General features: G+C 35.7%; 2 protein-coding genes across 12 annotated transcripts; one reads left to right on the forward strand and one right to left on the reverse strand.

Moving 5' to 3' along the window:
• The first annotated feature begins 1,381 nt into the window (after nt 1–1,381).
• LOC140004093 (pentatricopeptide repeat-containing protein At5g46100-like) lies at nt 1,382–6,038 on the forward strand. Of its 11 annotated transcripts, none has more exons than XR_011839006.1 (4): nt 1,382–1,663; nt 2,385–4,002; nt 4,505–4,666; nt 5,228–6,038. XR_011839006.1 is itself a non-coding variant. In XM_072074418.1 (3 exons), exon 2 carries the CDS (start codon nt 2,545–2,547, stop codon nt 3,964–3,966), a length of 1,422 nt encoding a protein of 473 aa, XP_071930519.1. In that variant the 5' UTR covers nt 1,382–1,663; nt 2,385–2,544; the 3' UTR covers nt 3,967–4,002; nt 4,229–6,038. The 11 variants fall into 11 exon arrangements, 8 of the variants coding, with proteins under 8 accessions (XP_071930519.1, XP_071930518.1, XP_071930526.1 ...); XR_011839007.1 differs by having other exon boundaries at nt 5,282–6,038; XR_011839008.1 differs by having other exon boundaries at nt 5,411–6,038.
• LOC113726076 (protein DMP6) lies at nt 5,270–6,023 on the reverse strand. The gene has a single exon (XM_027249592.2). The coding sequence runs from the start codon at nt 6,021–6,023 to the stop codon at nt 5,400–5,402; it is 624 nt and encodes a 207-aa protein (XP_027105393.1). The 3' UTR covers nt 5,270–5,399.
• Nucleotides 6,039–12,400: the final 6,362 nt, after the last annotated feature.

Raw genomic sequence — 12,400 nt, forward strand, 5'->3', positions numbered from 1 at the left:
TTGGGTTGGCATAGAAAATATGTCACCGAGGATCTCAAGTGATTCCGATTTTACTGCATAAAGATCGGATGAAGTACATATGCATCTGAAAGATTTTACTTTTCTTTTTTTTTTTTTTTTTTGAGGTGGACTAAGGTTTTAATAATTGTTATCACATAAAGTGCATCCTGGGGAGAGTAACATTTATTATCTGCTAATATTGCAGATAAGAGCATGCTACCATACTGCAGCAAAGATATATGTGTGTGTATGTATATATATATATATATGTATATGTATATATATATATATATGTATGCGCGCGAGCCCGCGCGAGCCAACTTTTGTTTCCTTGGAAATACAAATTGAAAATATGGGGAAAAGTTAATTGATAAATTACAATTAAGCTGGAAAAAGGGGAAAGTCTTCAGCCATTGGATGATGGAGCTACTGAATCTAACGACCTTAGAACCTTCTCCCATGGTGCACCACTGCAGAAGCAATGTCGTAAAAAAAATTTCAAGCCCCCGTTCAGCCATGAAAATTTGCTAGACGCATCTTTCCATATGGCCACGAGTAAAAGTGACTGGGCCACTTTCTTTAAATTAACTGAAAGTATTTTAGAAGAAGAACAAAATAAGAAACTTTAGAAAGATTAGCCAATTCGGGAGAAGAGAAGAAAGAAAAAGGAGAAGAAACTCTTACTTGTTTTTATTTTTGACTAACTGACTATTAAGTTCCCCATTGGAGTGATTCAATCTTATGTTCTCCATTGGAGAAGATTCATCAGTTGTTGTTTGGATTACTTAATTAAAAGTGTTATAGTTTAATTAAAAGTGTGTTTAAATGTAACAGAAAACCTATTGCCTTTTCATATGAACTTATTCTTATTTTCAACAATGTTTGAGAAAATTATGGAATTGAACAAAAATTTGCAAAATCAAATTGCTTTGTTCAGAAATTTTGAGTTCACATGTAAGTTACTTCAAAAAACCAAAAAGATAAAAATTGAAGAATACCTATAGTTGAACTCATATCAGGGTGCAACTCTATGAAAAAGGATTACCATTTTAAAGTTAAAAATAGTAGTGTAATTGGCATACACAGAGAGAAGAGAAGAGGCTTGGGTTTTGGGCAGTTGGTAGTTTTCTTTGTTGCAAGAGACGATCTAGTGGAGGCGGATCGCGATCCATAACAAAATTCTCTTGCTACGTGCTACAGCGAAGATGAAATGCCCCAACATTCAACATTGTCATCAAAATTGCCTAATATGTTAGGCATTAAGCGCAAAAAATGCTTAATCAACTCGTCTTAAGCAAATCAACCACCAAAAAGGACTTAAAATACCTCTTGAATTGTAGGTTGGGGATTCAAATATTACAAAAATTAAAAAAAGGGTCGAGCCCAAAACGCTTGACAATAATAAATAAAAAAAAAACTAGAAACTTTTGTAATAATTAAGGTAAAATTGAGTTTTTTTTTTTAAATAGAAATGTGACGAAACGCCGTCGTGCAGCATTCGAAGTCCCGTAAGCGAAAATTGACAGGCTCGACGACGCCGTCCTCAACCTTTGCCTTGTTCTTCTCTATAAATAGTAAATCCAACATTCTTCTGAAGTAGTAAAACCGTCGGCTTTCTACCCCCTAAAGAATCCGTTACCGCCAGCCGTTCGTTTAAAAGCAGGTCTGCTTCCAACTTTCAATTTTTTTTTTTTGTTTTTTTATAAACAAAGCTGACAATGGAATAATTGTGCGCGCGTTACACAACAATGATCTGCCTTCCATTTGTTCGACAAAATGCCCGAGATAGCTGTCCGTAGAAAATCTATGACTAGTGGTAGTATTTCTACAATTAATTTTTGATCTCCTCTAGTATCTTTCAAATGGCTTCTTCTATGGATTTTCAAGTTTTGTATAGGGGTGAATTTTCATGTGGGCTTGAAAAAATTGGATTGTAAGTGACCAAGTTATTGCTGATAAAGTAATGCGCCTGAGGAGAAGAATATACAGGCTAAAAAACTTATAGTATTTGTCTTTCTCTTGATGAAATCTAGGATGCACTTTCTTCTCTTCCCTTTGAAAAATACGGTAGTAAGTATATGGTCGAATTACTTGTGATTAGATGATAGTGAATTTAAAATTTTCAAGTGGATGAAAGTGAATTGGAATTAGAGAAGTGCTGTACAGATTTTGAGTGAGCTGGTTTAAGATATTTGAGTTAGTATTCGTTTTATGGAATTGCTAAAGAAGCCCTTTATTTATCCCATTCATTACATAAATAATTCGATAACTTAATTATATTCAGCTCATACGGAATCATTGGTGATGATGTCAATTTGAAATAGGAAGCTCTTTAGTCAAGTCCATTGACTACATTGGTTAACAAATAATATTTTTTTTGTTAGGACCATCAGCTGTTGAGTCATGAATGAGCGTAATTTTCTTTCTATTGACAAAATCATCTTATTGCAAGGCAGTCTCTGCCAAAATGGTGGACTTCAGGCTTATCAGAAAAGAGATATGTTAGAGACATAAGGCAAGTGTCCAAAAGTATAGATTGCAGTTATGGGTACCAAGTTAATGATGAAATGGCCAAAGCAAATAACAGCATCCTTTGTTGAGCAGCTGATTCTAGCAGAAAAGGATTTACAGAAAGCAATAATGATATTTGATGCAGCAACTGCTGAGTACAGTCATGGATTTAAGCATGACAATAGTACTTTTGGCATCATGATTTCTAGATTACTCTCTTCTAACCACTTCAAGTCAGCAGAAGAAATGCTTGGTAGAATGAAGAATGAAAAGTGCAAGATTAGTGAAGATCTCTTCCTCAGCCTATTTCGAGCTTATGGTCGGGTGCACAAGCCTCTTGAGGTTATAAGGATTTTTGAAATGATGAAGGAGTATGATTGTGAGCCAACTGAAAAGTCTTATTTTACAGTGTTCTCCATTCTTGTTGATGAGAACCAGTTAAAGACAGCTTTAAGATTTTATAAGTATATGAGGAAAATGAGTATTCCTCCTACTGTTGCTTCACTAAATATCCTGATTAAAGCCCTTTGCAAGAACATTGGAACAATTGACTCTGCACTTAACATTTTCCTTGAGATGCCCAAGCGTGGATTCACTCCAGATTCATACACATATGGTACTCTGATCAATGGGTTTTGTCAGCTGGGGAAGATCAGTGAAGCAAAAGAACTTTTTGACGAGATGAATGCAAGTGGCTGTTCACCAAATGTTGTCACTTATAGTTGTTTAATTCGAGGCCTATGCCAGTCAAAGAAGATGGATGAAGCCATGTCATTGCTTGTGGAGATGAAGAGTAAAGGAATTGAGCCTAATTTGTTCACTTACGGTGCTCTCATGGATGGTCATTGTAAATCTGGACAGTCTTCAGATGCCATGAAGCTCCTTGAGATGATGATTAGCAAACGCCAGGCACCTAACATGGTAATTTACAGTACCTTAATACATGGTCTCTGTAAGGAAGGTAAACTTGGTGAAGCTTTGGAGATTTTTGATCGGATGAAACTTCAGGGGTTGAAACCTGATGCGGGTTTGTATTGGAAAATTATTAATGGTTTTTGTGATATCAGCAAGTTCCTGGACGCGGCAAACTTTCTTGATGAAATGGTTCTTGGTGGAATCTCTCCTAATAGAGTAACTTGGAGCCTTCATACCAAAATTCATAACACAGTTGTCCTGGGCCTTTGCAAGATTGATTTAAATCGAGCTTTTCAAATGTATCTAAGCATGCGCTCTAGAGGAATTTCGGTTGAGGCAAAAACCTTTGGGTCTCTTGTTGATTCTTTTTGCATGAAAAAGGACCTAAAGAAAGCTTCTCGAGTTCTTGATGAGATGGTGGTTGATGGATGCATACCTGAGGAAGCAACTTGGAGCGCTATATTAACTGGGTTTTGGGACAAAAAAAAGGTTCATGAAGCTGCTAAGTTGGTACAGACACAGATACTGGGAAACTTATAGTGGCAGGCATGTGATATCTAGTTCTTTTCATGCCAGGTAATGACTATATATGTCCTTCTTCCAACATTTAAATCTGCTTCAAAATAAAGGAATGATGTTCTTGGCACTACACTACCTCTGAAAGCAAATATTTAGTGAAATTGCACACATCAGTTATATCTTAACCCTCCATGCTTCATAGGCTTGTAGAACATGGTTGAACTCATACTTGGTAGCCCTGAATATCTCATTGATTTGCCTTTTCCTCCTTTTGTTCTTCTAGTGTCCATTATTAAACTTGAATATGGAATTCTGAACCACAAATCATGTGTCTTATCTGCTGAGTTGAGGATATGAATGAAACTGGGTGAAACTTAAAGAGGACAGACTTTCAATTGGCAAAAACTTTTACATTTGTAAATTGACTCTGGTGCTCAGAATATCAAGCAAAATGGGGAAGAAAGAAAAAGAGAATGCATCCCTGGGTTGTAAGTCGCCTTCATTTTAGTGGCTTTCCCTGTTTTATGTGCTCACGTTTTTCATTTGCATTTGTTATTAGTGAGAAGAAGAAAATGTGCATGCTTGGAATTTGATACTTTGGAATTTGAGAAAGCTACATCCTTGGAACTGGGCTATGAGTGGTTCCCTGCAATGCCATGACATAGCATTCCCATTATCAAATGTGCTTCATCTTTTTACTGGCATTACTCAGGGAGACAAGGTAATATTGCTAGGTGCAAATATTAGTTTTCTACAGTTGATTACAAGTTAACTACAAGGCAGATGCCCTGTTTCTTTGGTCATGCTTAATCACGATCAAGTAACCATGGCACCCTTTGTATAATAATTAAGGAAGAAAGATGTTCTTTTTGTTAAGCAAGTTTTTGCATAATAGTTGTATCAGAAGTGAAACATGTATTGTAGCTACTTAATGAACATTTACTTGGGGCGTATGAAATTTATAATTTGAATTACAGATGTCTATATGTTGCAGCAGTCCTGAGTTTCTTGCGACTATGATGGGACAAAATGGAATTAAGATTGATGCTTAGGACACCAGCTAGAAATACTGTCTGCTGTAGGCTCAAAAACTGTTAAAAGACTGGAATGAGTAATCCTGGCGTGTATGTCTAATAAATAAATGATGGTCTTCCTAGCAGTTGAGTTGGTTTCTCTTTCTTAGCATTGTGTCTTCTGTGGTGTTGAGTTACTTCTATATTGCGTTTTTTATTTACATCGAGCTTCTTTTAGTGTAATCACAAGATTGTGTTTGCACATCTAGTCTTCAGGGATATGTACTGCTAACATCTTCTTGCTATTTGGATGATCTTTGAAGTGGATTGCTCTGCTTTACGATGGGAAACAGAAGGAAGAAACATATACATTAAGAAAGCAAACTTCTAGACCTTCAACACAAATAATTTATATTTCCACCACTCGAAACAAACTATCTATTAATTTGCAGTGAGGGGGAAGCCAATTCCATGGCGCTTGGTGGGAAACACAACAAATAACATACTGCAAATAACTCCAATTCCAACTGGCATGGCTGTGAGGAGTTCTTTGGCTTCATCTGAGGGCATTGGATAGAAGCAGTTGACAACATTTTGATTAAATAATGCAACAGCTGCAAAAACCAATATCGACATAAAGGCATGCATGAAATCTATGAATTTGAGCCTGTAGGTAGCTGCAAGTTCTGGTGGTATGGTTGCTGAACCATCAATAACCCACAAGCCGTGAAGCGTGGCAAAGCCGTAGCATAAGTTTCCCTTTTGGTCCTTGAAGCTATCTGTAAAGCTGAAAAGAAAACATGACAGCCCACAGAGAGCTATGAGGACAGCGGTCATGGATCGGCTTACTGCATCACATTCTCCTTGGTTTGTGAAGATGGGTGATAGGAGCTGAAAAGCAAGAACGGATCCAGTTGGTAAAAGATTTGCCAGATGGGCTGTACTTTGAAATGTTTGACTTATAGCTTTCTGTACAAGGGTCTTTTCTACTTCTGGAACCAGGAGGGGAGCCCTTTCTTCAGCGAGATCCCTAGATGACTCATTTTCCACCTTAATCTCAACCATTATTTAGAATCTTTACTTACTCCTCCGTTGATGCTAGTCTGGCATCCATAGCAGGTTTTGGTTTAGGTTGATGCATTTATAAGTGATAGAAAGATGCAATTGAGTGGAAGAAAAGGGAGTAAATGTAGCGAAAGATGCCTTGCAAGAACAAGTAAACATTAACAGCTTCACCAAAATTCTGGAATTAGAGTTCTGCTTTCAAGTTTGGAATTAGAGTTACGAATATACGGTATATAAAAGTGGCTTCAGTTACAAGCATAAGCTTCCATAGCCGCCAAGGAATTGATATTTTAGAATTTTGGTCTGGTCTTCAGAAATTAGTCCGAGTGTGGTGTAAAAGTTTTGCTCTCTTCGCCCCCCCCCCCCCCACTTCTCTCTCTATAAATTGTATCAGGCATGCTAGACTTTCTCTTATTTGCACAAGAAGAAACGTTTAGAAAGTGCGTCGGGTACGGCTGAGGATTTTGTTGCTTGATTCCAACTTGAAAGTCTTCTTTAGTTAAAAGGAATGCTGTCGTGATTTATATGCTGCCTTTATCCACACTTCTTCTTCCTGTTATTGCGCAAGGAAATGCTGATACCTTTTACGTTACTCTGTTGGGCTGGTTCTTGCATGTTCAAGACTCAGCCAGCACATTATAAACGTCATCCTTCAAATATTCACGGCCTGGTCAGAACGAATTCATGATCTTTTATGCTTCTTAACACCCCAATTTATAGCAATTTTCTCGAAACGGGTTTTCTGATCTGACAACTGCCCGTGGCAGAAAGTTTTAAACTTGTCATGCTTTCTTTCTTTTTTGCGTTTCTGGTTTGAATTCTCAACTTCGGTATCTCAGGCAGTGTTTTGGCGACAGAAAGATCTCAAAGTCTTCCCCTTTTTTCTTTAGGAAAATGTCAGAGAGGAGGCCATGTAGTCCACTTCGAATACGGCAGGCCTTTAAAAATGCACTGTCAATTACAAAGGAACACAACTATCATTAAGTTAAAAATCCATTTATTGCTTTTTTGAGTATCCATTTATTGATAATTAACTAATTCCAACATAGTGTGTGCATTCTCCAGTAGAAAGTTGCAATTGTTGTCACTCATAGGTGCAAAAATTATAATGTTAGCTTATTAAACTTGTTCATCTTTTCGAGCATTTTTTTCACGGGCACTATTATTCACCATGTGATCAGAAAGTTGCCTTGTATAAATAGAAATATCAGATGCTTAAATTTTGATAAAATGAATTCTGATTTTAATTCAATATTCTTATCTTCAGCTTCTTCTTGTTCTAAATTTGGTGTCATTTCATTTTATAATCAGTCTTACAAGATAAGTAATTAAGTGTAATCAAACCGCAATTGAAATGAATAAAACTTTTGGAGTTGTGATGAGGAAAGATCATCAGCAAGAAGATTAAGAATCAATTTTGGTCACCAAAAAGTGAGCCTGTTAAATATGAACAGATGAAAGGTTAATTTAAAACCCACAAAGAGGCCCGATCCAGAGTCACTTAAATTCTGGAACATAAAACCAAAAAATTGGACCTTTCTAATTTGTTCAAGACTTTCAAGGAGCAGGCTTCAAATATGAGGGCTAAAGGCCCATCACTTGGAAAATGCAGTGCAAAGGTTCTGAAACCACGCGGTTTTGTATCAAGTCCTCTCTCCCTAAACCCTCTATGTTTATCTTAGAATGGCAACTACTAGATTAGTCTAGTGATTGGGGAAGAGCTCTTAAAATTCTCCCTGCTATCAAGTTCGAATTTTGATCCTGACAATTGGGAGTGAGAAAGGTGCAGGAGGGGATGGAAGAAAAAAAAATGTTAGTTTAATAATTAGGGGTGAGAAAGTCGCAAGAGGGGATGGGAGTAAAAAAAAAAGTTAGTTTAGTAATTAGGGAAGAGCTCTTAAAGCTCTCTCTGTCATCAGGTTTGAATCTTGATCCTGACAGTTGGAGGTGGGAAAGGTGCAGGGAGGGAAGGGTTAAAACAAAAAAAAAAAAAAAAAAAAGACTTAGATTGGCTCTTGATTTACTTGAGCATAAGAGGAAAACTGCATAGTACCTCAACCTAGTGTTTGATGGTCTGGTACAACCCAAGTTGGAATAAGCAGCTTTAAAATAAAAAAAAAAAAAAGTTGGAAAAAGCAATCATTAATCTTTTCCTTAGACTTGAGATTCTGTTGGAGCAGCATAGTTTGATTGGTGGGAACTATACATTGCCTATGGTCGTATGTCGTATTTTGATGGTGACGCAATTTATATGTCCACTATTTTAAATTTGGATCAACCAAAACTGAAAAAGATTGAATCATTTTTTACTTGCAAAAAGATAACAAACCTAAAGATGGATCGACAAAACTTGTGAGTTGCATCAATGGATAAGATATTTTTTAAGTAGGACCATTATTGAAACTAAAAATTGATAGGCTTCTCAGGAATCACTACCAAAAAATATATATATATATATATATATATATATATATATATATATTTGGTCAGTCGAAGACACAGACACGTATTAGTATATACTATATAGTGAGAGAAAATATAGAAATATTGTAGTCAGTAAAAATAAAATTAAATAGCATCTGAGTACTCATTTAAATCGGTGTTTTCTGGCCCTATTAAAAAAAAAGAATATTGACTGATGTTGTTATACTTTGCAGTTTTTTTTTTTTAATTAATTCAACTGGATATATTAAAAGGTTTTTCTTTTTAGCAGCAAATGAGGTGTAGAGACGTAGAGTATCGGTTGAAACCGTTCGTATATAAAAAGCATTATGGAAGAAAATAAAAAACGAGGCAGGTGGCAGTTCTATATTTAAGCCAAGTCAGAAAGTAGAGAAATGGTTGCAACAAATTTAACTAATATATTCCCCACAAGCATACGTTATAGCTTTTCTGCAAGTCATTCTAGGTTTTAGCAAAAGAAACCCCAAAAAATATGTAAAGGGCAATTCGTAGTATGATCCAGTTCTTGGCAAATCTTGCCATATAGCTGTTCGTTAAAAAACCAATTGGTTTTTCTCTTTTTTTTTTTTTCTGAACATAATAATGCATTTCATAGTTGAAAGAGTAATTCTTATGCATAAATAAACTGTTGCTGACGTTCTCTTTTGGGCTTCTTTCTAAAACGACTTTCTTGCAGACCAGGCTTTTTGCCCTCTGGAATGGAAGCTGACTCTGATTGGACATGATCCTAGAGATTGAGTTGGTAATAAGTGAAATTTCATTCTAGTGTGAATATCAAACAATTTGGGTAGATTTTGTAATATTAGCAGTACATCCAATGACAAAATACTAAGAATAATACACTGATTCTTTTTTTTTTTTCCCACCCACAACAATTCTTTTCTTTTTACTCTCTCTTTTTTTTTCATTTTTTTTTTGGTCAGCAACGATACATTTGTATAATATATTCTATCCTAATCTAGGGAGAGAGGGAGCCTAAGAAGGTTGTTGTAGGGGCTAGCGGGTATACAAATCCAACTAGATCAAGGGAGTGCTATGGCACAATTCTTAGATTTTTTTTCGCTGCTGGTGAGATTTTGAACCCTCATCAACAGCACAAGGAGGGACTTAAGTCCCTCCTTGCCATTAGGGACTTAGATTTTTTTTTTTTTCATTTGGGTACATCCTTTGTTTAAACTTACACCCATGAAAGTCATACTTCGGTTTGTCTTATTATATTGTACGTTTTTCCTTTGGTTTGGGGAATATAGCCGTACTAAACATTATTGTCGTTTCCGCCTTGTTCAGGGATTAAGATTCAATTACCATTCGGTCACCCAAGAAACTGCCAAGAACATTATTAACTTTTTATCTCTGTGTGCTCTCTAAGACTCGCACTGATCATCCAACATATTTATTTGCATGTCCATGTTTGACACTCTTTGTCTTCTCTCTATTTTCTTTACCTTCTAAGGCAAGAAATTAAGAGTGAAATTCATGCAGTTAATTTTACGTAAAAATGTTGTTGAGCATCTTTCTGATGATTTAAAACTCCATTCTCCCAGAGACTTTTAAACAGACGTGGTAACGCTTTCATCTTGAAGCAATTATTAAGAAAAAAAAGTGATTGAAGATTATTGTATTGATACCTAATGATGTTTTGATACAGTAAGTGATACCATTTGATTGGAATATTATTTTGTCTTCCAAAATTTTTTTTTTTTAATGGTGTCTTCTAAGAAACCACCGGCCTAGTGTAGAAAATAGAAATGGTACCTGGGCCAAGGTTAGGTGATTGATTGTTCACTAGTTTGGCAAGCTTATTCAGGAGCAGGTTAGCTGGAGGTGGAGCTGAACAAGATATGCACCGTTTATTTTAGTTGCCAGTTATGCTAACTGATTCAGACTAGTGATCAGAAATGTTGCTATTGGAGCACCACTATTTTTATTTTTTTTGTTGGCTGGATTCTGGAAAAAAAAAAAAAAAGACAGATAATGTAGATATGAGTATGGTGGCATCTATACATGATTAACAATTTGTTATTGTAGGCAGTTTTGTTTGGATAGAGTATTATTTGAAATAATTACTGTAACACTTTTTTGTGATGTGATATGATGTATGCGAGATAAAAAGGTGATTGGAAATATAAAAGGTGAGATTAAAAAATGTGTTGATGATGTAAGCGAAATATTATTTGAAAAAATTTGATATCCAAACAAAGCAGCAGGAAAATTTAAATGCGAACCAGCAAGAAAAGAAATTGTTAAGCAGTGTTATAATTTGGTTCTAATTGTTTTTTGGTTAGTGAACGACAAATTATAATTTGGGTATATAAGTTAACCTTCTTATACCGTCATTGTTTACATTTGTTGTTCGACAAGAGATTATTTGAAATATTAGTTGGAATAATTACTGCAGTACTTTTTTATAATGTGATGTAATGTATATGAGATAAAAAAAAAAGATTAAGAAGATCAAAATGTGTGTTGAAAAATGTGTTTGTGATATAAGGAAATAATTTTTTAGAAAAAAAATTAAAACAGAAACACAAGTATAATTTGACACTAGAGGTGTGGTGATTTGGAAAATTATTATGATTCGTTTATTTGTATAAATTTCACATAACAATGAAACTGAAATTTAAATAAGAACCTAGGGGGATGTTTATTAGTTGCACTCACGCCTTTTGGAATGTGCCTCCTTATCAATCTCAGACAATTTGGTTGCCGAAAAATTTCATAAACCTGTTCTTCTTTACTTTTTTTTTTTTTTGTTAATTAAATCAGGATTAACTTTCTTTTTTCTGCAGCTTTATCTTAACATTTCCCTGTTAATACAATTTTCGTGCATGTTAAGCGAAGGATTAGTCTATGCCTATGTTGGATTGTTAGTTTTTCTTTTTAAACAGCACTATGCCTACTTTAGTAGGTGAAAAATGTTGGATCAACAGTGTGAAAAATCAAAAGAACGAATCATTTACTTCCTGAAATTTAGAACATTCAGAAACAGTTAAGAACCACCACAATAATTGTGAATCCTTAGTAACACATTATTGTCTCTCATGACCTATGATTCCATTATCTCAAACAGCCCTACCAAAAGGGAAGAGATGTGATGATTTATTGTCCCACCAGCAAATAAAGGTTACGACAAAAACATGGACATACCCCCCCCCCCCGCCCTATTATTCTTCACTCCCACTGAAAATTAACACAATCGCACAAACAAATATGCTAAGATGAGCAAAGGGTGCTAACTCTAAAACAGTGGCCAGGTATATGTTGTCTCCATGCCTGAATTAGTAATGAGTGGCAGTCTGATTCCTGGTTCCAGTTGGTTCCCCATTTCCTTCTACTGGAAAATGAAAGTTGGTTCGCATATTAATTTCAGTTCTAGTGAAAAAAGCAAAAAGTTTGGTTGGTGACGAGGCTAATGATCATGTTCTTGCAATGGCTGCTGAAAGAGTCTAAAAACGTTAATCTGGTAAAATTAAGAGTCTGATTAATCAAAGCTATCCTTCTGGTCCCGGCCGGTCATCAAATGCATGAAATCAATCAGTTGAAAAATCAACTGGTCATAAATCTTTAAATCGACTAAAGTTAGTGGACTGAGGAAATACGTGCCAAAATATTTTGTTTGAAATCTTCAGAAATGCAGTTCTATATAGGGGTACGGTAGCAGTTCACCTGGACTGCGGGGCTCAGTGTTTTTGGCTCTTGTTACAACTATTTGATTGGTTGTGGTTACTGTGGATGAGAATATATACAGGCAGCGGCCTAGACTAGAGTCCCCAGGCTGAGATTTAAAGCTGGAGCGTCGTGCATTTTTCTGTTGCAAGATGCAACGTAACGCTGACAAGAAAGTAGCCAATGCAAAGCACACCTGAACAAGAAGAATTGATAACTCAAATTTCATGCAGATTAGCCGGTTGAAT

This window comes from Coffea arabica, chromosome 2c (genome assembly GCF_036785885.1).
Source record: "Coffea arabica cultivar ET-39 chromosome 2c, Coffea Arabica ET-39 HiFi, whole genome shotgun sequence".
Taxonomy (NCBI): domain Eukaryota; kingdom Viridiplantae; phylum Streptophyta; class Magnoliopsida; order Gentianales; family Rubiaceae; genus Coffea; species Coffea arabica.

Bases quoted from the DNA above. Each gene is read 5' to 3' on its own strand.
- LOC140004093 (XM_072074418.1), top strand. From the start codon at position 2,545: ATGGGTACCAAGTTAATGATGAAATGGCCAAAGCAAATAACAGCATCC.
- LOC113726076 (XM_027249592.2), bottom strand. From the start codon at position 6,023: ATGGTTGAGATTAAGGTGGAAAATGAGTCATCTAGGGATCTCGCTGAA.